We start from the raw sequence: 27,732 nt of genomic DNA, 5'->3' as shown, positions 1-27,732 counted from the left end.
TTCAAGCTCCACAGCAGATGGGTCAATGTATTCTTCAGACATGTCCTTTGTGGGTTTATCTCATCCTGCCTCTGTCATGGGGACCACAGAGATGCCCAGTCTGGCACGATCTTCTGGCCTGACTCAGGCTTCGCAAAGGAGAGCCATAGGTAAGCCTCTGGACACTTGACTGCCTTGTATTTAGGAGAGAAAAACACAGCACTTTATTTGTCCATATGCACACAGTATGAAAATATAACCCTATCGCTTGAGAGGAGGCTTTGGTTATATTTCAACAAATGGAATGGAGCAGCCCACATCCCATTTCACATCCCACTCTCGGGCTGGGACTGATCATGTCTCCAAACATGAGAGTGGCAGGTGAGGCCTCAGGTGGTAGAGAATATGCCTGTGTTCCCTGGACTAAGTGTTCTTATTTCCTTGTGTTTCACAACAGGTATAGCCGCAATAAGGACTCAAGATGTAAAAAGAACCTTTTATTTTCATGCCTTAAGTTATAGTAGGCTTAGCCCTCCCATGTAGAAAAATCTGCGACTGTGCTCCAAACAGTGCATGGATGCCTGGAGGAGGTTCGTGGCAAGCTGTGTGTACATGTTCTGGGAGCCGTGACTGGCCCGGAATAAGCTGCTGAACAGTGAGCATCCAGCTCTTCCCTGTTGCAGGGGTTGTGATTGTTTCCAAATCACAGCCAGGGATGAGAGCAGCCCCGATGCCAGCAGAGGTTCTGCACCCCCTGCCTCCCTCCACGTGTCATTTTCTCCAGCGTTGCGTTGTGAGACAGAGGGCAGTGACACCAGGGGTCTTGCAGCAGGGTGCTGCTGATGGGGCAAAGGCCCAGGCTTTGCACTTGGCCACCGGATCTTTTTGGCTGCCACAGAGATGTGGCAAGTCCAAGAAGAAACTGGTGCAGGGTGGGGATTTGTGTGAGTGCTGTTCTGTGCGAGGGAGGCTCGTGAGAGAAGGAGGGCAAATCTCTGTTACATGCCTCTATGGTGAGCATATTTGTCCCGATGATTTTTAAATGCTCTTTAGTTACTTCAACACAGACTAGAGCGACAATGTTAATCATATTAGAGGGTTTGCTCAACATCCTGTGAAAAAGGGGATGCAGCACAGCTCTTGAAACGCAGCTATGACTAGAGTTTCTAGTCAGTGGGAAATTCTGATATTTTGGCATTTGGTTTAGACCTGCACAATGATAAAAATGGAAACACTGACATTTTGGGGAAAACAAACAAAAATTGGATTTTTTATTCTTGTGGTACCTAGCTACTGATCTGTGTGCCTATGCACCCATTTTTCTAACCTTAGTAACTTTGGAATACATGGACCAGTTTCTCCCTCCCAGGTTGGCATGGGGATAGTGTCCTCAGGGACAAGGTCCTACAGGTTTTCTGAAAATTGACAGTCAGGCATGAGAGATACTGTTAGTGCTCCTATTGAAGAAAAGGTTGATATGTCCTTCGCTCCTTCCCATTTATTAGCCACCAGAGAACCCACATGATGCCAGGGCAGGGGGATGGGGAAGCAGAATGAAGGGAAAAAGTCATTAGAAACCAGGCTTCATTAATTCAGCTGCTCAGGGAGCAGCGTGTTTGGAAAGGTTGAGATGTTTCATTTGCCCTAAACAAAATGCTTGGACGTTCTTCAGTTGAAATGTTTAATTCCTGCCTATTGAACCAAATCAAAACACTTAGCTTTGGTGAAGCGCTGTAATGAAGAGCTTGGGAGGGAGCAGCTGCAGCTTATTCTAGCAGCACATGTCTGCCCCAGGGTTGGGAGAGGGTGACATTCCTTTTCCAAGGGTGCAGTGTTGATCCTCTCCAAGGTATTGATGAATCAAGATGGATTTCACCCTAGGTATTAGAAAACGACGAAAAACCCCCATCTAACTGCTCTCCGAAAGAAGTGTATGTCCTCCTGCCATAAACAGCTGTCTGAATGGAAAAAGAAGTTGTGAAAATGTTTTAATGGCCCAGTCTTCTAGGGAAAAGAGGCTGATGTGACCTGCCTCTGTGTGTGTGTGAGTGCGTGCTCACGTTTGTCTGTCCTCTCAGTTGTGTCTTTAGTTAATGACCCACTTTCAAACAAATTTGAGCATGTTTATACATGTGATACAGGGTAGGTAGGTGGAAAGCAGTGGGCCTCTGCTGTTCCACCCTTTGGAGTATGAGCTAGCCACTAGCCTCAAGTCCTTTCCTCCTGTTTCCCGTATGTGTATCGGTGAACGATGAAGCATGTTAGACAGCAGGATTTGTTGACAGACCCCTTCTCCCTCCACACCATTGCCTGGAAGTTAATCCAGCCCCCTAAGTGGAAAACTGTGATTAAAATCATTGCCCTGATTTGGATAGGGTGAGTTTGGACTCAGAGCCTCTTCTCTCTTAGGAGAGCTTTCTAAGCACTCCACTACGAATTTTGGGGTATAGATAACCCTTGCTGTGGCATGACACAGTAAAATGGCACAAAAAAAGGAAGGGAGAGCCTACAGGGTGAACTAGTTAAGGCAGCTTAATGACTGATGGAGATGGGGTTTCCCGGAGTTCAGGGTGCCACAGGAGAGGAGGGTTTGTCTGCCCAAGAGATGCTCTTCTGGAGGCTTCCCCTATAGCATTTTCCCTGCTGAGTGTAGTTTCCAAAGGAGCACAAGGGAATTGGTCATTTGATCCCGCTGAATTTCAACAGTGCCAGGGCCCCTCCTAGAGGCTCCCCAAAAGCCCCTTTTAAGGATGCCAACAGCAACCATCAGTCTGATCTCAGGAACAGACTGGCTTGTTGACACATCAGTGAAAAGCAGCTTCAACACAGTCTGTTCACCCTGCGGCTGCCAGTTCGGCTGCCGCTCTGAGTGTTTGATCTAGCAAAGGCTCCAGCTCAGAAAAACAAAGCCCAGCGTTTCTAGTTCCCAGCTTAGGGAGCTCATTGCTCCTTGTGCTGTTTCTCTGCTGCCAAAACCCCTAATGCCATTCTTTAATGTTTCCCACTTCGGTTCATCCTCAACCAAAGTCACATTCCGTTAAGCTGTACGCCAGCTGTAGCTTTCTCTTTAGACCGCTTGCACCGTAGCGTTTCACCTCCTTCTTACCCCTGCGCTATTACGCTTGGCTGCCACTAACTGCCTGTTTAACACAGGCAGGTGAGCCAGCACCGCTGTCCCAGGGCTGCAGCGGTGCTTCCCTGGGTATCCCAAGGGAGGGGATTACGAATGACGCTGGAAGAATGCCTGCTGCTGTGCCACCACCATGACACGATGAAATGCACAGGGAGAAGGGTCTACAGAATTTTTAACACCCTGGTTTTTTGTAATTTAAAAAAACTCATATGGAAAAAAGTAACACTGTAGACAACGCTCTTAGGGAGCTGGTGAAGCTAATCTGCATTGCAGTGGTGCTGTCTGACCCAGACACTCACCCAAGCGAAGCTGATTTGTGCTCCAGTCATTTCAGAGCTAAGATGAGCTGAGGGATACATCTTCCCCCCCAAAATTTAGGCTGCCCCACCAGATCTGATTAGAGATAGACAGCCTGGTGGAGTGAGTCTCGTACAATACTCGAAATATTGAAGGAAATCTGAAATGTATAGTCTGAGAAACAGGCACTGAAAAGGATTTAGTTTGTTGGGGAGACTTTGATGTGGGAGACGAGAGAAATTTTCCTGGTGAAAGACGAGGTCGCGGGGCTTGTTCCCTCTCTCTGGTTTCTCTCTGCCTTTGCCGGGTCGGGGAGTCCCGCATAGTCCCTCTTGGACACTTATATTTGAAAAGGGGAACAAAAAGGGGATTAGGAGATGTTATCACTTTCATTTTGTTATTGGAAGGGAGCCTTAATATATTCGTTATCTGCTCACAGCTGATGCTATGCCGTCTAACAGCACTGAAATTGCAGGATGACAATTATACCACTGATGGCATAATTTATTGTTTTTTCGTTACCCAAGGTAATTCCAATGAGGTAATAAATCTACATGTCAGTAAGAAAACACTCAATTTACCAGCTGTGCTGTATTTTATAGCCATGGGTTTAACACTTTGAGAGGAGCATTTGCTAAGCATCGCTTTGCAATTAGAGGCAAAGAGGAAATTATGTTCCATTTTTGTTACCAAAAAAAAAATTTGTTTCTCATAAGTTGTCTTTCTGTTAATATTGCATAACTCAGTGTCTTTGTGTTTTGCTTGCTCATCAGCTCAGCCCAAAGATGATATTGAAATACCAAACTGGAACTCTGCTCTGTCAAGAAACCTTAGCCTTTCAATGATGGTGTCAGGACAGCTCCAGGACTGTTTCAGCCCTTTGTTCACTGACTCAGGGAAGATTGCCTGGAGCCTTGGATACATGGATAATCATGGAAGGACACATTCTGCTTATGAGGACTACCAAGAGTCTGCATCCAGGTACAGGCACAGTTGGAGATTTCCTTCATGTTATTTTTGTAGGGAATGGTGTTTGCTGTAGTATCTCCTTTAGAGGAGCTTCGAAACACAAGACTCTTGATAAGAGGCTGAGTCATTATCCAGGAGGATACTGGAGAACATCAAAGGCTTTGAAATGTAACGATCTCACTTATTGCTTTATGGACAACTGCCCCCAAATTGGACTTCACCCTCAGAAAGGGTAAATCATCCTTCATTCACCATGTCCCTTTCAATGTTTGTTAATACATTCTGCCCAGGCCTTCGAAGATACCTCCCTTGTGAAGGCACTCCAAAAAAGGAGCAGAAACACTGTATCTCATGGCTGGTTTGGCCTCGTCTTCAACTGATCGCACCCAGTTTTGAATCCAAGAGCAGAACTGATATTGCAGGGGACTTCGGAGGGTCCCACCATGTGGGCTGCATGAAGCTATTTGAGGCAGTGACAGGCAGCCAAAGGAGTGAACTGGTTTACACCCACCTAGAAATCCCATTAAAAAAATAAAGTGTTGTCTCCTGGAGAAGCTCCAGGTCTCCTGGTCCCAAAAAGGCATTTGCCATCTTTAATTTAGCTTCACATATACTAAAGGTATGCTAAAGGTAGGGAATGACCTATCAAAACAGATCCTCAGCTGGTTTCCGTTATCTTGGATCTGTCTCCTTCAGAGAAATGACGACAATTGACATCTCCAGTTTTCAGGCTAGCCCCTGTGTGGACACTGTCTCCTACAGACTATTTCCTACCGCGTTGTTCAGTGGATAGGCCTGCACATGCTTATTGCTAAGATTGCTGTCACAATACTCAACCTAGATTTTTCCTTTTATAATGATACTTCATTGGTGATAGTTCAGCTGCATAAAGCCTTTGCCTTTTTGGGATTTTCCACCCACCTGCCCTAACCATTCTTGTAACGCATGTCCCTGTGACTATCTGTTGAAGACAAGCATTTTAGCTCTTTTACATTTTTTTCCCCACAAATTAGCCCCTGGATCCCTGATAATTTTTATACCCTTCTATAATGCCTTGTTAATTGCAAATATTTTTCTGGTGATGAGACATCTTAAAATGAACCCAATACATTTTATTCTGGTCTCATGCCAGCCTAAATCCAGAGTTTCTAGCAGAGTAGTACTTAAAACAAAACAAAGCATCATGGATGAGGTTGCATGTTTGGTGCCTCAGGCCAAGATGTGAGGAGTGGATGAACTCCATGTTGCCTGTATTAGAAGAGGAAGAACTCTATTTACCTGCATTTACTCCTAGGAGGAACTAGGAAGAATTTTCTTATAGTCAGTGAAGGCTGGTCACATCAGGCACTGGTGCATGTGAACATCAGGATCAGTATTTCCAGCTTCCCCTCTCCACAGCTGCACAAAGGGAACCTTCCGCTCTGTGCTCCCTACTCCACAAGGACAGTGCCATAAAATTGTAACAGCCTTTTTTGTTCTGTCAAATTGTGAATGCATCATTGGCTTTCTCCTAGCCTTCTTTCAGTGTTATTGCTCTCCATACTTTTCCCTCCAGTGAATGCTATTTCCCCCCTGATAAATTAGTGTACCATTTTCCAAGAGCTCCATCTCACTTATTTCCTGCCCATATTTCTAAGCTCTCTAGGGCTCTTTGTATTCTTTCTCTTGCTCTCATTTGTGTTCCCCAACCCTCTCCTCTCAACTTAATGTTATCTACATATTTTATTAACCAGCTGTTTTATCCCCCCTCGCACATCACAAGCGGAGATGCTCCGTGCAATGAGAGCTACCCGTTGTCGCTATAGGGAACATATGAGACACAGCCCCTTGCCTATTATTATTCCTTGTTTGCAGTCCTTCAGACAGTTCCTGTGACAGTATTTATGTCTAAGCCAATGGGAGATAATATTTTGAGAGGCACTTTATCAAATGCTTTCCTGACTCCCAGCTCTTTGATGCCTGCTGCTCTGCCTGCTCTCATTCATTTTGTAGTTCTGTCGACTTTATATGCATTTTTCTCATGGACTTAGTCTTTGTAAACCCATGGTGCTCCTTGCATATGTTTCCATAAAGAGATCTGTGTAATTCTCGGGACATTATAGGGAGAGCCAAGAAAAGATACCTTTGAAAGCCAGCACGAAAGCTCCAGTTGTGTTCAGAGCTCTAAAGCTGTTTCCAAATAATGAGATATGCCATACTGTTTGACTGGGCTTGGGGAGAATAACTCCAGATAAACATTAGGAGATAAAAGAGATCACCTTCCCCTTTATGCATTTCTTTGTGTTGTGTGAACTGTTTTCCAGTGGGGATTGAATGACATCTTGTCTCATATAGAAGGCAAAAGAAGTCATTAGCTCTGCTAATTGTTGAAGATAAAGAGTGAAAGGCGATGACAGTTTGCTTTGTGTGTGGTTAAACTTGTTAAATGCATAAATTAAGCAATTCTTTTAATTCTCATTTGATTCATTACTATTACGGTATTCCACCATGCCCGCACACTAGCCGTTTTTTTTACTCCACTCAGTTTGAATTTAAAGTATACCTTTTCTTGTTATACTCATTAAGTAAATAAAATAACATTGAGTACACAATACCTAATGTTTTAATTTGGTATTGCATTATACAACATCCTTTGAGTGTACACAGTATGAAAACATAGTTTAGTAATGCTTCTATAGAAAGTTGATGAGTATTATGACTTGATCTGATTTATTGTGAAGCCACAGTACAAGTATACACAAACATAGTAGAAATACGTGGTTTTGGCCAGCTAGGATATTTGGGGGGTTTTGTTTATAATTGAGTTTAATTTACATCCATTTGCTTTAATTTACATCCATGTTCACAGAATATGTGAACATACTTAAAGCACCTTGAAGGTTATATGTTTAATTAGATTTAATTACATTGTTAAAGAATGTCGTACCGAGAAATGGATGGGAGTTGAGGCATCAGGATTTTCAGCTGCATCAGACTTCACTGCATCAGGATTTTCAGCTATCAGCTGTGTGCAAGGAGGGTGATAGTATTGTCATACGTGTCCTGGCACTGATGCTTAGAGATAGCCATTTTGTGTGTTCAATGTGAATGTCACCCTGAACCTTGCCCTGATTTTTGCACCTGAGCAGTGTTAAATCTGCTGTATTTTGGGGTGGCTGTTTTGCAGAAAACAAGAAAAATAGACACTGATACTTGAAATTTTGTGCATGGCTATTGAAAATCATCAATACCTATTTTGTACTAAGTGCAAGTGCACTACATACTGAGGATGAGTAAAGTTTAATCCCTGATGTGTAAAAGCACTTGGGATCTCAGCTGAACCTTGCCATTTCTGGTCTATACTTGCATACAGCTACTATGCATGCAACATTTCTCAGCTTTCACGAAGAAAGATCTGAGCCTTCTGCCAGGACTTTTCCTGTCCTATCCCTCAAGTATAGTTGGTATAAAAATAAATAGATTTGTACTTCTGGAAATATGCCTTTCCCAACATAATAATAGTATCAATCTGTGCCTTTCTTTAAGACTTAAGAGCTTAGAAAAACTTGAATTCTTGGCATATTTTCTACTCAAAATGCGCTGTTTCTATCTCTACCAGCTCAGAGAGGAGCAGTTCAAATGGTGTCCTACTGGCAGGTGACAGGTCCGTGGCTGATGCACCCTGTGCTCCCAAGAGCGCTATTTTTTCTCCCCTCAGCGTTACGTACATTATAGAAAATTTTGGATTCTGTTCCACCAGTGAATATTAGCACATAGCAGAAGAAACTACAGTGTCAATGCACACCAACCTCTCCTCCATGCACTTTAGCACTTTAGCTCCTGTCTCACAGGAGCCGATCCAGTATTTTGAAAGGTAAACTAACTTGCTAAAAAAAGCTTTGAAGCCTTCAGTGAACATCTCCTTAGAGATGTTATTCCCTCATTTAAACTCACAAAAGTCTGTTGCCATCCACCAGCTAGCTGGCTGTACAAGTTCTTAGAGAAGTCCTGCAGGTCTCACTTTCCCCGCTGTCTCCCTCCCTTACGTTACGTGTAGGGCTTTTGCATGGAACTAAGAACCGCATATACGCTTAGAGTGCAAAAATCAAATGGACTTGGGGGAATTAGTTCAAATGGTGCCTATACATTTGGGATATGTAGGGTCGAGGGTAAGAAGTGCGCAGGCCAAGGTCCAAATTTCCAATGAGACATACACATAGGTCATGATATTCATAAATTCAGAACCTTGTTTGGCAGAAAATAATATACCAGAACATGAATGTATAAAGCATAAGTATTTTGTTATAAGATTCCTTAAAAACAGTTGCTGGTAAAACAAGATTTCCAGTACAAACAAACAATCTTATCTTTAGTCAGTCCTTTGTTAATTTAGTCACTCTCAATTTCATCAAGTTGAGAATATATCCCCAGAAACTCCTCTGACAAAGGGATCTCCCAAAATCTGGAAGATTATCCAATTACAATTTAAAGAAATGTACAGCAAGGATGACCAACTAAAGATAGAAGTCTCTGAGGAAAAGAGCAGGAAAGAGTGTGAGGGAGTGTGTGTGTGAGAGCGAGCGCTTCACTTTCTCTTATAAGTAAAGTGAGGGGAATTATACCAGCGCTTAAGTTTTGTGGTGACAGGAGTCAAGGTCCCTGGTGTCAGGTTTGGACCTGCCTGCTCTCCTTCATTTCTTCGTTTCTTCCTCTCCTCTCTTTTTCTATGTGCATACCCCATACCTATATGAAAAACTGAAAAATTGATTCTTAAGGAGTTGTTTTAGATTTACATGTGTTAACAAAGAAGGGGCTCTTGACTTAGAAGCTCTGTTTGGGCAGTACAGGCAGAGAATAAAGATCGCTGTTAATCCTAGGCTGAGTCAGGGGAGCTGTGGATGTCTTCTCCTGCGAACAAAAGGGAGATGCCAGAGAGCTATTACCTTGGGAATCCCACCCAGAGCAGGATCATGAAGAACTAACAGCTCCTCCTAGGCTCTTCTAGGTACTGGGAGTTGTCCACAGAAGGAGGCTGTATTTTCATGCCTGGAAGGAGAATTGCATGATGATGCATTCCCATCCCATGCCCATCGAAAGTACTGTGCTCTTTGAGCTGGCACAGGACACTGCCCAATTGATTCAGTACCATTTGAGATTGAAGGATGATCTTTATCACAAACAGCTCTTGCCGGATTCACTCTTAGGCATGGTTGAGCTAACCTTGCTGTTTAACCCTTGCAGCTTTGGACTTGACTTCTTCCTTCAGCTAGCACAGCTGTGAGGCAGTGGATTGCCTGGATGCAAGCTGGCAGCTCCGCGCTGCATGCTTCAGCAGCTTCCAACACCAAATTCCTGTGTCCTATCATTTGCTCCTTTACCAGTCCTGTGTGTTGTATCAAAAACCCCCGTCAGCCGCATTTTATGTTCCCAAGTCTCCCTGGCTTCACTGGGTTAAACCTGAGGTCTTGTTTAGGGAAAGTCACACTACCCTAGACCCTCATTATTCACTCCATTATCAACCAGGATTCTGCTGTTTACAATGTTACATCATAAAAATAACCTTTTAAGACCATTTTAGGAGGTCTCTTTCCCCATCTGCTTTTTCCTGTCCTCCTCCTAGATACATTTTGGCACCCAAAACTTTTCCTTCATTTTCCTTGCACAGATAGAGAGAAATGGGAGATCAGAAAGATCTTTGCCTTCAGTATGGTCCAAAAGTCTTCTGCCATTGACTTAACTGGCTCTACACCCTTCCAGAGGGTAAAAATGTCAGGGATTTCTCTTTGTTGCTGGTGTCATTCTCTTTTTAGAGCCCAGTGGAGTCCTAGGCCACTGTTGGAGCTCCGGGACTGTGGCGATGTAGGAGGCAACTGTGGTTTTGAGTCACAGCATTTTACATCTGGATGTATACTGCATGCGTAAATGATGACTTACAAACCGAGGGATCGCGAAGGATCATTCTCTGCATCAGCAGTATGCAAAGTTTTTAAGCACAGCTGTCCACCCCTTCAGCTGCGCTGATACAGCAGCTTGCAGACACTGACAAAAAGGCTCAGGTTAAAATAATGTCCCCCCAAAACCTTTTATGCTGGGTTATTTCAGCGATCCAGCTTAGAGGGTGGTCTTATGAGGAAGGAGAAACGTGCCAAACTGTGGCAGCCAGATGAAAGCAAGCAGCCAAAAGAGGGGGAGAGTCTGAAGGTGAGGAGCCCCTCAGCCTGGCTGTGCTGCCAAAGCCCTCTGAGGCTCTGCATCTCTGGTAAGCTGTCTCCAGGTCTCTCCTTGCTGATGTGAAGCACAAATAGACCAGAACTGAGTGGGAGGAGGGATGCTCTGGAGTTCCCAAAGTTTGCAGGAAGGCAGAGGAGAGGCAGCCAAGTGTTATATTCGCTGTGCATGTCTTCTCCGGCCAGGGAGGGGGCAGTTCCCCTCAGCTCTGCTTCCAAATCTATCAATGCCAGCGGCAGCCTGGAGGCAGCCCGGCTGTCGTGAGCAAGTGTGACTCATTGCTGCACACACTGCTGAATTATTTGGGGTGGGTGGGCAGTATTTGTCACATTGTCGATGAGGATTTGGCTATGTTAAGCAAGCACATAGGCTGTTTGGGCTGTTGGGTCAACCTTTGCTATACACACAGAGGTCTATGACTTAAACTTACTGGAACAAGATGAATGTGGCAAGGGCAAAAGCATTACACGCACAGAAGACAGAAAAGACACTGCACCCGTGCTAACTAATGAAATTTATTGCAGTAGATGCCGCATCAAAAGCTGAATGATTCTTAAACTTCATTCACAACCTGTCTAATAAGACCTATGATGAGTATTACAGTCTGGGACTGAGTGTTTAAAAGTGCTCCCTTGGCATGTGCGCTACTTAAAGGAACACTCAAGTGATAAATTTGTTTTCCAGTGCTTAAGGGAGATTGAGTGTTCTCCTGCTCACGCAAGAAGTCCCTGATCTTACTGCAGATGCAAAACAGACCCCGCTTTGCTGTCGTTCTGAAACAAGGGAGGGATGAAATCTCAGTCTTGTAGCATGGAGTCTCTCTGAGTTAATAATACAGTGTTAATAATGAAGATTTGTCTTTCTCCAGGAAGGAAAAAACAATGAGAGGCAGGAGGAGAAAGGTATACTCATGGACGGGAAGAATTTGCTAAACTTACGAAGGGAGTCAGCAACACAACTCCAACTAATCACACTAGGCTAAATACCCACGGCAGACTTAGAGGTTGTATATAGATTTAGACAAAAACAAATTCAAATGCTGTACTGATGACTTTTTGCCCCACAAAGAATCCTTTATTTTCCGATGGTAATGGATGCTACCTAAGTGTGGAAGAGAAATACAATATACTAATTTCAATGCAAATGAAATTTGCATTAAAAGGCACTGCATAAAAAGTAGAATGGCAGTGCTGTAAATATTCTGGCTGTGGTACGTTTACTTACCATCAATTACTGACATGTATTTTTTCAATTAAGCAATGCTTTTACACTTTCAAATCAACTTCTGTTCTTTCAGTGCTATTGGAAATTTGAAAATTGCTGAAGTTGATCCAGGCGGTCGTTTTGTAAAGATCCTGAACTGTGCCCCTGAAAAAGAGGAAAGCATTGGGGATTATCTCTTGAAGCAGGACATCCAAGGTCAACCAGTGGCTGTATTTCGGTTTCCCCCCGAGACCAGGATGGGGCCCAACTCCACCGTGACAGTGAGTGTGGGGGGTTTGAGTGCGTTTTCTCAGCTGGCAGACTAGGGTACACTCTTAGCCTTACGGTACAGAGTCAAACTTAGGTCTGTATTTTCAGAAAGACTAACACACAAATAATGATGAATTCAGAAGAAGCTGCTAATGTCCATTATCAGTACAAGCCTGGCATTTGCATGACACATCCAGCCTTTCATGTTGCCCAGCAATGGGAAGCTATCCTGGAAAGTCCTTGTTTGACACATTCCTTTTTCCAACCATTGCTCCCATAAAAAGCATGCTGTCAGAATATTGAGTTGTGCCAGTGTTTGCCAACAGAGGGTGTGAACCTTGGATCAGAAACCCACAAATAATAGAACTGGAAAGGAAATGAGTTTTATGTGTTGCTACTGAAGCAATTAATATGGTTTTGTGTATAGTCTGAGGTATCACTATAGTAGGGTCTCAACTGAAAATAAGAAGGAAAATGATGTTGCTTTCCAGACTGTGCCCGCTATCTGAGGACAGCTGTTATCCAGCAGAAAAGCCATGAACCCCTGTTCTGGCAATGGGGCTCTGTTCCTGGCTTTGCCTTGGATGACTTCAGGCAAAATGATGACACTGTCCCTTAGTTTCCTATTCTGTAAAAGGAAGATAATGATGTGCTCTTCTTTGATGTCGTGCCAGAACTATACGTTAAAAATTCAGTGCATGGGCTGCTGCTCTTCAAAAATGACCTCCCCTCCACCTGGTTCAGATGTATCTTTTTGCCAGTTTGAATAAGAGTTAGAGAGGTAGGTAGGATCTAAGATGCAAAGAGTCAGATGGCTTCATCATACCCCAGAAAAGCTTTAAATAGAAATTAACAAATATATGCATCTGATATCCGTGGTAATGAAAAAGGCTTGAACGTGTGAACTAAATGTTGCCAAGGCTCAGTTGTAGGTGTAGCTGAGGAACGTCTGCTGGTGTCTGCACGTGGCCTCCAGCAACCTCTGGGATGTAACCACACTCAGAGCGGGCACAGCTTCTGCTATACTGGGTAAAGATGCTGGCTGCTTAGCTGGCTGAAAGACACTTTGCAGTTTCCTCTTAGTTGGCTTTGACACGCCAACCATTCCCACCCACCCCAAAAGCAGACCTTTCTGAAGGGCTCTGATCAGTGCTGAAGTCATCGCCAAGGTTGCTGTTCCTATTATCATTAAAGGGCTCTTGGGTGAACAACTGGCTGAGGTAGAAGGTCCACCACCTCCAGCATACGCAAGCAGAAAATTTCTGCTGGTTTATTAATTTCAAAAGGGTCGTATTCAGGCTGCCAACTCTTGCATCTAAAATCCATGCACAATAGGGTCTGTGTCAGACAGACAGCTAGGCAGGACTTCCAGGCCCCAGCTCCCTGTGAGAGCAACAGGTGAAGCAAAGCAAAATGCTCAAGTTAGATGCCAGTGTAGATGGTTGGAATATGGCCTGAAGCCTCTTTTACCACCAGTGCTTGTTTCTTTTTTTGAGTGAAGCCTCTTTTACCACCAGTGCTTGTTTCTTTTTTTGAGATGAAAATTGAGGTCTCCCAGAATAAAAGGAGACAAAATCCATGTTCATCACCAAGCAGCCCTGCGTGAGCCCTCTTAAAGAAAACGGGAAATGCAAGTTGGCGGGGGCCCAGAAGAGCCACAGTTGATGCTGTCTTCTGGTGTATGTGTGGAAAAACCACAAATACACCTTGGCAGAGTGCCATATGGTGAGCACTTTTGGAAAAGAGCATTTTATTTTTTTCAAGACACTTTTTTAAAATTAAATGAGAATTGTTTTGGCTCCCAGGAAGTGGCTGAAGCCATTTTCTCACAGATGGCAAATGCCAAATCCTTTAGGAAGACTGTTTGCAAAAGCGTGTTGTGGTTGTCTTATGTAAGAGAAATGTTTTCATAACCGGTCCGTTTGCTACCGTGTTAGTGATAAAGGTCACAGATAATTGTGTTCACTTTATATATAAAGCACAACGTTGTTAAATCCTTTGTATGAGGATAAAAGTACAAAAAATTTCTAGTCCCCAGCAGGGACATCTTCTCCCTGAACAGAGGGAATTCAGAATCAAGCAGAGACTGGCATTTTAAAGCTGGTATCACAGATCTCTTCCAGATTTCCCCTGGTAATTCAGAAAATAAAGGAAACTGCCTATTTTTAATCTTGCTCTCAGCAAGCCAGACCAAAAAGCCCAGGATTTACTATCACACCTCGAAAAATGTGCCTTTGCTAATCTCTGTTAATCCACAGGAGAGGTACTTGAAAATAATCACTATAACTAAGCTGTGAGTCTTGAAATATAGTTCTTTCAGCTTTGATTTCACAGATCAAATGGCAACCAGTGTTACAAAAGTCAAAAAGGAAAAGGAAAACCTGATGGTTTTACTGAGTTCTTATATTGTATAAATACCCAGGAGCCATTTTTTCTTTAATCTAATGACTGCTTGACCTTTGCAGGTTTGGGCAGCAGATGCTAAAGTGCTTCACAAACCTCCCTCAGATTTTCTTTGGAAGGACCTGGAGAGATTTAGGACAAGCCTTGACTGTGCTACCATTCTCTGTGAGCCTAGCGGTCAAGTAAGTGCCCTGAGCAAAATCACCGCATTTCCTTACCCAGACAGCTCTATCACTGGACTTCCTTCAGAGGTTTAGGATCATATTGTTAAACTCCCTGTAGAATCAAGCACGAGCAATCCAAACATAGCAAAGCTGTGATCTCTCTCTGTTAACCTTGCTTCAGTGTGGGTGTTAATTATTAGGCTCTGAAGGACTGAAGAAAAACAGTAAATTGATGACACCACTTGTTGAACGAAAGGCTAACATCCTCACAGTGATGGAAGTAGGGGCTCCACAAGTGTGAACTGCCAGCCCACTGTCCTCTTCCACTGTGCTTCAGCCATGAAAGATCCAGCTATGCTCAGGACTATTCAGCCCATGGCTGCCCATTAGTAACTGCCGTCAGATTGGAAACTGTGTTGAATTCTATTGGGCAAACTTCTGTTGACTTGGGGATAAGAAAGAGCCCGAGATCATTTTTTACCCTACAGTTGTCCAGTGGCAACTATGGTTTTGGTCATTTTTAGCTAGACAAACTTGACCCAGTGACAATATGGAAAAGACCTGTGATTTTCATAAACAGTGTAAGTTACACAGCTTCCCCAAGGTAGCATAATTTACACCTTACAAATTGTTAAGTGAATGTTGACTTTTGGTCTCACCTTTTCACATTTACTCCTCTTCTAGCTCCATTTGGCCATATTTGCTATTACATCAGTGCCAGGGAATCAGAGGCTGAAAGGGAACTTGAGCCATAATTACCTCTGCCAGGATTGCTCCTGGCTGTGGCTTGCCTAGGTAGTTCTGGAAGACCTTCAGTAACAGAGACTCCACCATGTCCCCAGGCAATCTGCTTTAGTGCCTCACCCTCTATATGCTTAGAAAAGCTTTCCTAGTGCCTAAACTGAACTTTTTCTGCCTCAGTTTTAGTCCTTTCCTTCTCGTCCTATCCACTGTGGACATGGAGAACAGTTTGCTTTTTCTTCCTTCAGCAGCCTTTGACATACTTGCAGAGTTGTCATGTCCTCTTTTCTTACCTTCTTTTCTGATTTACTTAATTGGAGCAGTGGAATTTCAAGACTCTTAGATGATGAATCTACCTTAAATATATTTAAAGACTGGAAATGGATTTTAAAGACCAAAGAAAAAAATCTGGAACTTGGTGGTTGCCGTAAGTATTTATCTTTCAAATGATAGATGACTCAGAAATACATTGGAGCGCCTACCCTTTTAGCCCTTCCTGGTTTGTCTACAACAAACAATTATTTTGATGAAAAAATGCAGAATATAAATAAGCAGTGATATGTTGGGTTTTTTCAGGTTGTAGCTTGGTGCACTCCTCTCTATTGGAACAGAAGGCAAGGATGGGTGGCGAAGGAGCAAAGTGAAAACATTGAGAACATGGTTATACCAACTTTCTCAACAACAAAGCAAAAAGAGGGATGGGAAAAGGAACAGGAATTCACAATAACTGATACAGAGTGGAAGACGGCTGACCCAAGGCAAACAGGAAAAAAAAGACAAAGCTTCATTAAAAGGTATCTGATGTTCATTGAGTGTACTCTGTAATTACAGCATTGTGCCAGACTGGCTCTGTAACTGAACACTTTTAAATGAGCATCTTGGTAAGCAATTTTTGCAAAGCTTTGGAATTTTGAAAATAAGAATTAACCTTAACCTTCAGACAGCTTTGTTCTTAAAAATGGCTAAATCACTTTTGCTCAAGCAGGGAGAAATTATGTAAAAATTCAGCGCAAAGAGTTCAAGTGTGGCAGAATTATAACCAATGGCAAATGGTAAATTGTAATATGATATATCAAACAATATAGAACTTGCAGTTCTTCCACCTACAGCTAAATGCAGAATGTGTCAAATATGTGTGCTCTTTGTTAGGTATGTCGCATAAATTTAATGTATGTGTGCAGTAAACACAGTAAATCTATGCAAAATACGATAAATATGATAATGCAATACAATAAATAATGCAGTAATAAATACAATATACATATTTTTATATCCTGTGCACATATATGCATGTGCAAAACGTGTGAAATACACACAGTAAACTTAATTGAATTTCTACTTACAGGGAAAAAAAGACCTCTGCATCCCTTTTCCCTAATCAGAGTGCCTGGTGCCAAAGTCCAGACTCTCCCACACACCCTCACTTTTCTTTGGTTAGACCATTAACCATGGGGAATGACGGCAGCAGTTTGTGCAGGCAGTCCCGGTGTCAGTCATCACGGCCTGACCCTGTGCCAGGTGAGTTCAACAGCAGATGCAGTATATGCTGTAGCATGCACAGTGGCAACAGGGTGGATTTTCTGACATAAATAGCTTAGGACTTAAAATACATATATGTTACCACCTCTTACTTCTATAGCAGTGATGTGCAAACTTTTTTAATTGTGCACCCCATCAGTAAAAAATTTTTGAACACGCACTCCCAATATATGTGCACTTATTTATTTGTAAATTATATACTTTTACTACTGCAATAATATATTATGTACATTATAAAACATACACACAAATAGAAATTTAAAAGGATGAGATAAAGGTGAAAAAATACTATTTTTAAAGTATTTTAAAATTTAATTTTATTTATTAATATTACAAAAATATTTTCTTCCCACACCCCAATGCGTTGTCTTGCATTCCCCCTGGAAGACCACTGCTCTATAGAACTGCGTATGTTGGTAAGATGTGAGGAGGCTATTGTTACTAATACCGATGCATTTAGGAAATGAAACAAAATATTAGGAATCAGTAAGAGAAAGAGACTCTTATATTGGCCGTGAATTGTTAAATAGGCAGTTGTGAGAAAGTCAGTGTGTAATTTGGGTACGTCAAACCCAGAAAGCTATTGACACACTGGAAAGAGTTCAGCGGGGGATGACAGAGTGAAAAAGCGTCTGAAGAGATTGATTCATGAAGATTAAAGAGACATAAATCTGTGTTGGACAAGCAAGGTGATCATTGTGCGAGGGGTTTCAAGCATCACAGCAAGAGAGGAAACAGTCTTAGATCCAGGAAGCAGAACTAGAAGGAATAGGACCAAGTGAAACACAGGAAGGCTTAGGCTGAATATGTAAATAAAAAGGAGTTTTAATGATGTATAATATAGTCTTCCAGTTGTGCTCGTTGCTCCACTTAGTATTTTAAACCACTGGCAAGTTTTAAGTGTTCAGCTGCCATTAATTTTAAAGTAGGTATCCAGCTCCTGAAGAGCGCTTTGTAACACTCATTCTTTCTTTAGTGAACATTTAAAACAGACTGGACAAATTATTTGAATATACTAAGGAGGTCACTCTGTGACTGGCGTGGATAGGTGACTGCGCAGTTGTCAGGAGTTTTCCCCCATTTCTAGGTGTGCCAGCCTAGGAAAAACTTTTCAGCTTGAGCCTGGAAAGCGTTTATGCACCTGCTTATCTTTACACACACAAATAGTAATCCTGCAGCCAGGGAGGACTGTCAGGAAGATCCTTCTCAACTGTTAAATCCAGGCAAAGCAGATTAAATCCTGATGGAGTCAGTTGTAATAGACCTAATTTCATGGTTTCCTGCTCTGTCTTAATCACTGGTAGCATCAGCTACTGGGTGGCTATTTTGTGTAATCCTGGTTTGTCTAATTTGCTAAAACTTAGTTTGTCTTGTTCTGTGTCACTCTGGTCTTCTGCAGAGCTGGGTCCCCCATATCTGTTCTGCTGGTTTCCTGGGCAGGGAAAAGCTGGGGACAGAAAGGGAATCGGCACCAGCCAAGAGGGGCTGCTGGTGGCATCAGAGGTTGTGTTCACATGAGCAGATGCTGTGGACAAATAGGCGCAGGTCTGTAGAGCAAACCCCTTGGTGCTGCAGACCTGGCGTCCACCCTGTACACACTTCAAAGGTGATTCACTTTGTCCCAGCTCTAGGCTGGTACAATGGGCGATGAGGGGCCACCTGCCTCTGCACGGTGTAGGTCCTTTTTGGGTATGAAACTTCCCCGGGCTCTGTGTAGCCCACTCAAGCCCACCATTGGACTGCACAAAGTGATTTCCGTCTGAATACCTGCTTGGTACCTACCAGCCAGGGTGCTTGAGGTTTGACTCCGCAGGACATCTTCTGGCTCGGTTTCATTCAAGAGGAAGCCAGCTTGTGCACTTGATAGTGCTCCATGATGTGAACCTGAGCACAGCGAGGCGGGGGAGTGGCAACTCCGCTCCACGGGTGCCCTCCTCCTCAGACCCAAAGAGCTATGGACACATGCAGGACATCCCCCAGTACTTCTCCCAAGCCAAAGGGAGTTTGCTGCACGCAGTCCTCTTTCCTACATTCCCATCTTTGCCACATCTCCGCAGATGGAGGTCAGTGCCACGAGCTACGTTTGGTTTCAGTTTTCAAGATTTTTTCCTTGCAACTAAGACTAAAAACTTTTTCAATAAAGCAAGCAATATGAAACCAAAACAAAACACCTCTGAGACTGTAATGCAATCACGTTGTTCCAGGACCCAGGGCCGAAGGCACAGGGACAGGGCCTGCCTGCAAATTTATTTCCTGAGCGTGGGAACTCTGAAGGCAGAACTCAAAGCAAGGTGGTCTGTCATGCATTAAATGTATCTGATTTTCTGTAGGTTTTCACATGCAGCCTGGATACCCTCAGTCTCTCTTTCTCAGATCTTTGCAAAAGATAATTCAGCTCTATTTACTTATGGTTCATTTGCAGTTCTTTTCACTACTGAATTATGAAATTATTCCTCTTAATACTGCCAGGAAAGTTAATAATATCCAAGATCTCAGATTAAAAATTAAATATGGGTATAACCGTTATTTTCCTCTGATAAATATTCATGTGTAGAAGATATTACTGCCAGATTTTTCCAGAAACGAATATATAGAGAGATGTAAGCATCATTCTTATTTTATTACAACGCAAAAATTACAAGTGCTTTAGGCACATTTATACAAGTATGCCGCTAGACATTATTACTGATGGTGGTGGAATGATGATTTTCAAATATATGATGGAATGATGATTTTGAAATGTATGACTACTTTCTTTTTTTCTTTTTTATTTTTCTTTCCTTGCTTAAAATTTTTTAACTAGCAGGCTTATAACTGACATGAACAACTGGGGTCCCCAGCAATATGCATAAATGCAGTCTTGCTTAGGTTCTGGTCCAAGAAAGCTTCCCTATTCAGTAAGGACTCTTCAACTTGTTCATAAATACTCCATAATATCAGAGACTTACAGAAGTCAGTATTGTTAACTTATTTGTTTTCCTCTGCAAACACACATTTAATCACTATTATCTTTAAATACGGATAGTTATTTTCCTAACGCTATAACAGCAAAGTTAGGTTAACGCCTTTGAATCAAATCAGTGATTCAAAGTATTTTTGCGTTTTCCTCTTAGATACTTAGTTTTGCTTTTAAAAATCAGTTTAGTATATGCTCATATTTCAGAAGTGCAAAGGCCCACTCAAAACTGCAAAGAGATGGGCCTCACAGATTATACTGATTGATGGTATTTACTTATTAGCTTGAAGTATTTAGTTTCTCATACATCTGTTGTATCCTGTCTAGCTCCTAGCTCTCCTCTATAATAATCAAACATTATCTTTTCAGTGTCTTTCGGGGGGGGGTGTTAATAGCAGCAGTCCACGAAGTGTGTTTAGTAGCATGATTGTGTTTTGAGAACTCTTTGCCTCTCCTCTCCTCATGCAGCTCAGCGTTTTACCTTTCTAGCTGCTACAGAACAGGATTTTCACTACCCGGTTCCAGTGACTCCTTTGGCTTCACTTTTGAGTTGTTGCAGTTGAGAAGACGGTGGTAGGGTATGTGGTGGCTGCTCCTTTCAGCACATACCCGTCCATATGACATTTTAACTGGCGCCTTGCTGTTTGTCCACTTTGCCTTCTGAGTCCCTCCTGAAGCTCTTCTGAATGGTTTTCTTTGCTGCTGACAACGAAAGACCTCGCAAGTTATCTAAAAATGGTTTCACGTCATTTCTCGCTATCTTTATAGTCTTTTTTATTAATTGTTGAACTGTCTGTTTGGTTTCCTCTTCACCCAAGTATCCCCATTTTCTTCTCAGACTGAGAGATAGGAGGGGAAATGCTGCTACTGCCATAGGTCACAAAGTTCGAGCTGAGCTCCTGCCTCCTATTTTCTTCAGAAATGCATCACTCTGATGATGGCATTTTTTTGTTCTTGTTGTTGATGAATTTCACTCTGAATCAAAATGCTCAGCTGTGAATTTTGCAAGGAGTTTAAAAATAACCGTGGAGCATATTTGAAGAGAACACTTTGAAGCCTCAGCCAAAACCAATGCGTTTTGTCAATCAGAATGTTTCCCCGTTGCTGAGGAACGCTAATTAAGCTTGCAGTGGCAAATTGAACCTGCAGACAAGGAACATATTTAGCACACATTGTCAGTGAAAAGGAGCCAATTCCTACCACTCTCTTCTCTAGCAAGCGCATCAAGCCTGTTAGCTTTATGGTCTTCCCACTGGTTCTCATGGGTTTTGTCCCAGAAATTGAAACTTGAATGAGAAGAGATACATTCATATCATATCATGATGCATTTGCTCTCTTGACTTGTCCCAAGGACTTCCGTAGTCTACAGGACTGCCCAGGTAATTTCCAGTTAGCAGGGAGAAATGTTTGCAGATTCATCTCCTTTCTTGTAGGGCGCTGACATATTATGGACAAGACCAAGCAATTACATCGGTTGTTATAAATTATGTTATACAAACACACAGATGCACTTTTTGAGTAGAAAGAGGTCAAACGATATTACAATGATGTCCCATGGTAAGAGACTGTCAGCTGCTTTCTCCAGTAGATCAATTGGCCAGTGTGGATCAATGAACGGTTCCTATCATTACTAAGACACAAAGCGAAGCATCCCAGCTTGCTCAACACAGCGTCATTCACTCTGGCTGACGGCCAGGTGCTCCAGTAGTCTGCACCTCTGTGTGCATTTATGTGCCCTCTGCCAGCTTAAGTTCTTCTGTAGCCTTCAAAATCTTAAAATAACTTTTCAGTTTCTCGCTGATGCAGATTATTTATCTGGAATTCCAAGGTTCTGCGGTGGTGAGGAAAAGGATGGTCCAGAAAAGGAGACCACTCTGGTGGCAGAATGCTATCAAAATATCTTGACTTTGTTTATTAGGTACCAAATGCTGTACCATCCACTTTTTGAGAAACACAGTAATTCTGGTTTCTTTATTACTGCTTTCTCAGCCATGATATCTTATGACCTGACACTGCGTTTCCCTACCTGCCAGGCAGGATGCCAGTCTGTCAAAATTATTTCCATATCTGTTTGTTGTTTACTGCTTAAAACTGCTGATGTAAAGTGCATTTGTATATTTTCGGTGCTCCAGGAAAAAAAACAACAGGTTATTCTGACCTAGAATTTTGGAGGAGGGAAAGACTTGGGAAAATCAAGGGGATAAATAATAATTCTCTGTGGCCAAATATGGAAATTGTGAAAGGAATTAAAGATTATTGCCCACGTCTTCAAATAATATAAACAAGCACAGCTCTTTCAACTCACCTCCTTTCATCATAGTCAAATAAATTACATTATGAATACTTAAGTGCCACTGAAAACAAATTGAAGATTTATCCATGGTTCTGTTGAGAGAGAGGGGAGGTGGCGTTCAATAAGAGGCTTTCTTTAGACTGTAAGAAACCCAGATACCTCTGCCCCTTTTGATGTGGGTGACCAGAGGTGACAGTAGGGTGTGTGTAGCAGGCTGTCCTGTGAACTGCCTCAGAAAGTCAGTAGCGCCGACCTGCTTGGTGTTCACTTTCCAGACAAAACATCGTCACCATGCTGAGATGCGCTAACACATTTGGCACTTGCAAACTCCGGTTGCCACTGAGAGGAAGATCTGGAGAGCTGCAGTGCCTTTGAGATGTGAACACTTCTAAGCATACACATCCCCCGGAAATATCAGCAGAGCTGTCTGAATGAAAAGTACATTTATTGCCCTTTGCTTCTCTTGCAAGCTGATCGCGATGGGGAAACTGTGGTTGCAAGTGTCAGGTTGGCCTGTGAAAAAGCAATTATCTCCTGGTTAATTTTGGCAGAACAACCTGACCTTCAAGAAACCATGACTAAGGATGGCCCTTTATCTTCTTGTCGCCTATTACAGCATATGGTCTGTGACCGAGTCATATAATGGAGTGATAAAATGAAGTGCACAGATTCACTTCTGAAAATTGCTCTCATGTAATAACAATACCCAGCACTTACGAAATCTCCAAGTGAACTTGCTTAAAGGTGGTGTTCATGTCAGTAGAAATGTGGAGTCATTTAAAAGCTGATTCTATGGTAAAAGTATGTCCAGGGCTGAGATTAGGTTTGAACGCAGCTCAAGGAACTGACAGAAATCCAGGGTCAAGGAGTGAAAAAGCTTGTTCCCTCCCTGCCAGGAATTTATGGAGAACTGCAGGCAGTGAAAACAGGGAGCCAAAGACATGATGATTTTTGCAGTGAGACTTGTGGAGGTGGTATAAGGCAATAATCTGAGAGCATCAGGTAGAGGGAAAGTGACAGTGAGGAAGAAAATAATGTGATCTCCATTCAGAGGCTGCTAAGGGTTTGGAGAAGTACATGCTGTTCATGGGCAGCCAGCGCAACTGTGATTTTGGCCAACCAATGCTTCCTGAAATGTAATTCAACCGAAAGTCTGCAAAAGAGGGTTTGATCCTTTAAAGTAAAGCACAGCTTTGTGACCTTGCATGTGATCGTATATTTATCCCAATGTGGCTTTTATTTAAAATGTTCTTCCACAAGGTCAGAGGAAACAGAGAGTTTTTCTTGTTAGTGTGCTTGCTTCCTAAACTCACTTTCTTTTTAAAGTAGGTATGTGGAAATAACAACTGTTGTCATCAACAGGCACTCTGTATGCAGGAACTAGCCGGAAGAAAAATCCTTCAGTTCCCAGCTGTGCGAGTGGGGAAGGCAGAAGAAGGCCTACTCGGTCAGCAGGGGTGAGTAGAGTTGCTACAATTCTGTTTTCAAAATAAACAAATGAAAAAACAAAGAAAAGAACAGTAGAGTTTAAAAAAACCCACAATTCGGAATACAAGAATTTCTTTATTTTATTGGATTCTTTTAGTCATCTTTCTGTGAGAAGAACCTATGCCAGACCACAAATACAAAGCATCTGGATTCAGGCACTGCAACTAGAGCATAGCTACATGCTTCTACGTCTAGAGAACTTTATGTTTGCATCTTGGGTTTGCTTTAAGTTGGAATCTATTTACACTATTCCTTCTAGGAAAAGAAGGTTTAAGTGCACACCCAGACATATTTTTTAATCTATTTGAAGAGTCTTTTGCTTGCACTACCCTACCTAAAGACCTAGAATCTGAGGTCTGTAATGAAGCCCTCCTACGTAAATATGTAGACCCTCAAACTTGAGTTGTTGCAAGTTCCTCTTTCTTGATTTCTAGACTCGTCCCCAGGGGTTGCTTGTTTGATTTTACTTAAGATCAGTTGCATGATTCATTGTAATGCAGAATATTTTCTCTATATAATTCTCTCTATATAATTATAATTATATAATTAGATATGCAGATGTTGGAAATGTCTGGCGACACGTTAAATATCATTCCAATTTCCTATCTCTACTTCATAGGTTCTGTTACAAAAGCTATAAGAATTGATGGATTTTGTCCATCAAACAACTTATATATACAGCTTATTATTATTGCCATAATTATTAAAATGTGCAATATGTATTGATGTTACTTACAACGGTTAATGTTGTCCAAACTGCTATATGCATTTATATATATGTCTAAGTAATGAGAAGAAAAAGAATAGTTAGCCTATCTACACCAGGTAGAAATAAAGAAGAAAAGAAACTGGAGGATTATTGCTTGTGCCTGTCTGCTCACTGTATACGTGAAGTGGAGCTCTTTGCCCAGGTACAGACTTAAACAAATAAATACATCAGTGCTACAGTGTTTTGTCTTACGTAGAATTATAGTAATAACACGTATCTCCTAGGGACAGTGTGAGTCAAGCAGCGTTTGTAAAAAGGCTTTTCTATCGTTAGATGAGAGGCCCTTTAGAAGTGCAATGAATTAGCATTTTTCTTAGTGACACTAGATTAAATGCTTTTTGATTAAGAATCCCACAGTTCCTGAGAAACTTGCTGAATTAAAATGACCTGAACACTCGAGAAAACCCTGACCAAGTAACTTGCTTTCTAATCTCTAGGTTTGCTACATGATAGTCAGGGTTTAGTGGAACTACTGCAATAGCCAAAGACAACTATGTGACATTTTACAGCTTCATGGGGAGGAAGCCCTTAGCACTATGGGCTTGATGCCGATTCGCACTGAAAATTTCACGGCTCAGAAAACAGCTCATCCTGTGACCTGCAGTGTTATCAGCAGTAACTAACTCTGGGCACACAGTTCTCTTGGAGCCAATGAAAACAAGGCTGTTTGCTTTATTTTCAGCAAAAGAGATTTAAAAGAATACTTCAGATTACAGTATGTTAAAAGATTGGCTTAACACTAACGTAGCTGACTTGTAGCAAGTCATTAAACCCTGGTGTCACAGCTGTGCTGCGGAGTCCTAAAAATATGTCTGCTTCACAGCCAAGTCAAGCTTTCATTCAGATATTCCTTACAAAATCCTTTTACCTGATAGAGTTATGCTTTCAGTCAAGCCAGATTGTCAAGAGCACTAGCTTAAATCCCAAGAGAAGCTCTCATTTGGGCTGGCCACTTCGCCATTTTGCCATGAAGAGGTGTCCAAACCAGCTGAGATAGAGAGGTGCAGATCTATAAGTTCTTGCACAGGGTAAGAAATAACAGAGCAGCTCAGTTTACTGCAGCTTAAAGGACTGTGGGACGTGCTTCTGAAAGTGAGGTGCCTACAGCACCCGTGAAGACACGGTAACTCAAGTGTAGTTTTGCAGTGTGGCCTCTCATATACAAGCAAATCCACATGCTAATTGCCTTATAGAATAAAGATAGTTTTATATATTTTACTGCTAGTGATTTTTATAGACAATTGTTAATGATTTTCCCAAATGCTATATGCATTTGTAGTGCTGTAAAAATGATGATTATTAAGACAACATTTGGGTGTAAGGACTTTTGACTCACTATGGTCTTATGTTCTTATCGAAACAATCATAATGTAGTCCTAACTTCTCAGTCATGAAACCACATAGTAGACATGAGATTCTGAGAGACAACAGAGACAGATGACTCAAAAGTTTTGGTTCCATATAAAGGTAGTTTCAACGTGAGAAACTGGAATAGGTAAAATTAAATCACTGAATGCATACTATACGGATAGTCTTATTCCAAACTAGAACGCTCTTTTTCTGGCTTAATCTGTTTCACTTTCAAAATGACATAAGCTAAACAAGAAAAAAAAATCCCCCTTATTTTGAATGGAATATCTATAGAGGCAGTTAAATCCCTGTGACCTCAGTGGTATAACTATACTAGTAAGTTTTCCCATACAGACCACTTTAATAAACACTTTCACAAAGTATAAACATGTCCTCTACGATATATTAATTGTAGAGGAATATCTGCGAGTATGAACTGAGCTCAGATAACTTAATAATGACATTAAGCTCCTGGTTTCCCAATGAAATGCATCTCATATTGGTACTGAGTGGCTATCTGATATTGAGAGGAACTGTGAGCTTCCTTCCAATTCCCAATGGACAGTATTTGCCAACACAATAAATGGGTTCCCTTGGTTTACTATCTTAATAGACAAGCAAAAATGGAGTGGGAAAGGACTAACATCTGGCCCCTCTGGCTCCAGGAGGAGGCATTTCTGAAGCAAGATGGAAGTACCGTGTTGGGATGGGGTGAGGAAGCTTGCAATGACCATAGGCTTTAAAAATTCACTTAGAAAAAACGCACATCTGAGGATGCCATCTGCCTCCCCAGTTCAGCCCATCTCAGACGGATATTCACATCTTAATATGTGCTACAATTTTACTTTTCTCTAGGAGGAGGAAATGCATATCTAGTGAACATAGGATTTCCTGGGGTGTGGTATCCAGTCACCAGCTGTTAGGAGGAAGGAGACACGGCAACTTGTAAGGCATCTGGTTGGCTTAAAAAGGAATAACTTGTTGGACCTCAGACTTTCAGCTTCTCAAGACAGGAGAAGAGGCATCAATCCGGTTCAGGTGTTTCCTAAGCAGAAAATAACCCAAAACAAACCATACCAAGATAAATCAGTCTGCTGCTTGGTACTCGTTACATTCCTAAAAAACATTCATTCCTTTCTCCTTTACCTTTGCTACTAAGCACTCCCTGAGTGATTTCTACTGTTCTGGAATTGGGTTTTTCATAGCATTTAATGTAAGGAAAATCTGATTGCAATAATCAAGAGGGTTTACCCTTGAAGCTAATTGACCAAAAAGCGCCTTTTTTCTAGATGGAAAATGGACCGTTTCCGTGCAAAATAAGCATTGGGAAAGCTTAGGATATTTGACATTCGACTATTTGACAGGGCCAGATCAGAAGTGTAGCTGTCCATCCCAGTGCAGGTGTCTGCTTCGTGGGTGAGAGAAAGCAGGATAAAGAGGACAAGGCTGGCTGCCTTCCAAACTCTTCTGGGGGGCTCAGTGGGAACCAGAGGATGGGAAAAGGGGCTGGCTTATCTGCGAGCCTGCGTGTGAACTGCAGGAGTCAGGGCAGAAGGAGATGCCACCTGACCTGGCCTTTTCTCCACTGTAGCAGTCCCCACAATTCTTTCTCATGAGCAAACAGGTGCATATACATTTAAAATCCAGTTTTCAAATCAGCAAGGTCCTATGGCTGATAAGCAGTCCTTTTGCCTTTCGGTTTGGTTCTTCTGCAGTAGCTATTGTTATGTTCCAAGGTATTTTTTTAAACAATGACATAGAAACAGTCCAAACAAGCTGGGTGCAGGCACACAGTCAATTGACAGAATACTAGTGCAGAATTAATGTTGATATTCTTCTCACTGCATTTCAGGTCATCTGGAATAGCTCAGGAACAAGTGACACTCTAGATTACTGTTAGAGAGAAGATGGAGCAGGCAGTCTCTCCTGGTACCCTTTTGTTTCCTTATTTTCTTCCACTGCACTCCAAGT

At 42.1% G+C, this 27,732-nt stretch overlaps 1 protein-coding gene across 1 annotated transcript; it reads left to right on the top strand.

Moving 5' to 3' along the window:
- Positions 1-91: 91 nt before the first annotated feature.
- Positions 92-26,637, top strand: LMNTD1 (lamin tail domain containing 1). The gene is made up of 8 exons (XM_075164404.1): positions 92-149; positions 4,183-4,390; positions 11,883-12,069; positions 14,524-14,643; positions 15,943-16,160; positions 16,712-16,884; positions 23,517-23,611; positions 26,617-26,637. Exons 1-8 carry the CDS (start codon positions 92-94, stop codon positions 26,635-26,637), a joined length of 1,080 nt encoding a protein of 359 aa, XP_075020505.1.
- The last annotated feature ends 1,095 nt before the right edge of the window (positions 26,638-27,732 follow it).

This window comes from Calonectris borealis, chromosome 1, assembly GCF_964195595.1.
Source record: "Calonectris borealis chromosome 1, bCalBor7.hap1.2, whole genome shotgun sequence".
NCBI classification, from domain to species: Eukaryota; Metazoa; Chordata; class Aves; order Procellariiformes; family Procellariidae; genus Calonectris; species Calonectris borealis.
This window is presented reverse-complemented; position numbering and strand designations above follow the sequence as displayed.

Bases quoted from the DNA above. Each gene is read 5' to 3' on its own strand.
- LMNTD1 (XM_075164404.1), top strand. From the start codon at position 92: ATGCCCAGTCTGGCACGATCTTCTGGCCTGACTCAGGCTTCGCAAAGG. The intron at 12,070-14,523 runs GTGAGTGTGGGG...TGACCTTTGCAG, and splicing joins GGCCCAACTCCACCGTGACA to GTTTGGGCAGCAGATGCTAA. The intron at 16,885-23,516 runs GTGAGTTCAACA...TGTCATCAACAG, and splicing joins ACGGCCTGACCCTGTGCCAG to GCACTCTGTATGCAGGAACT.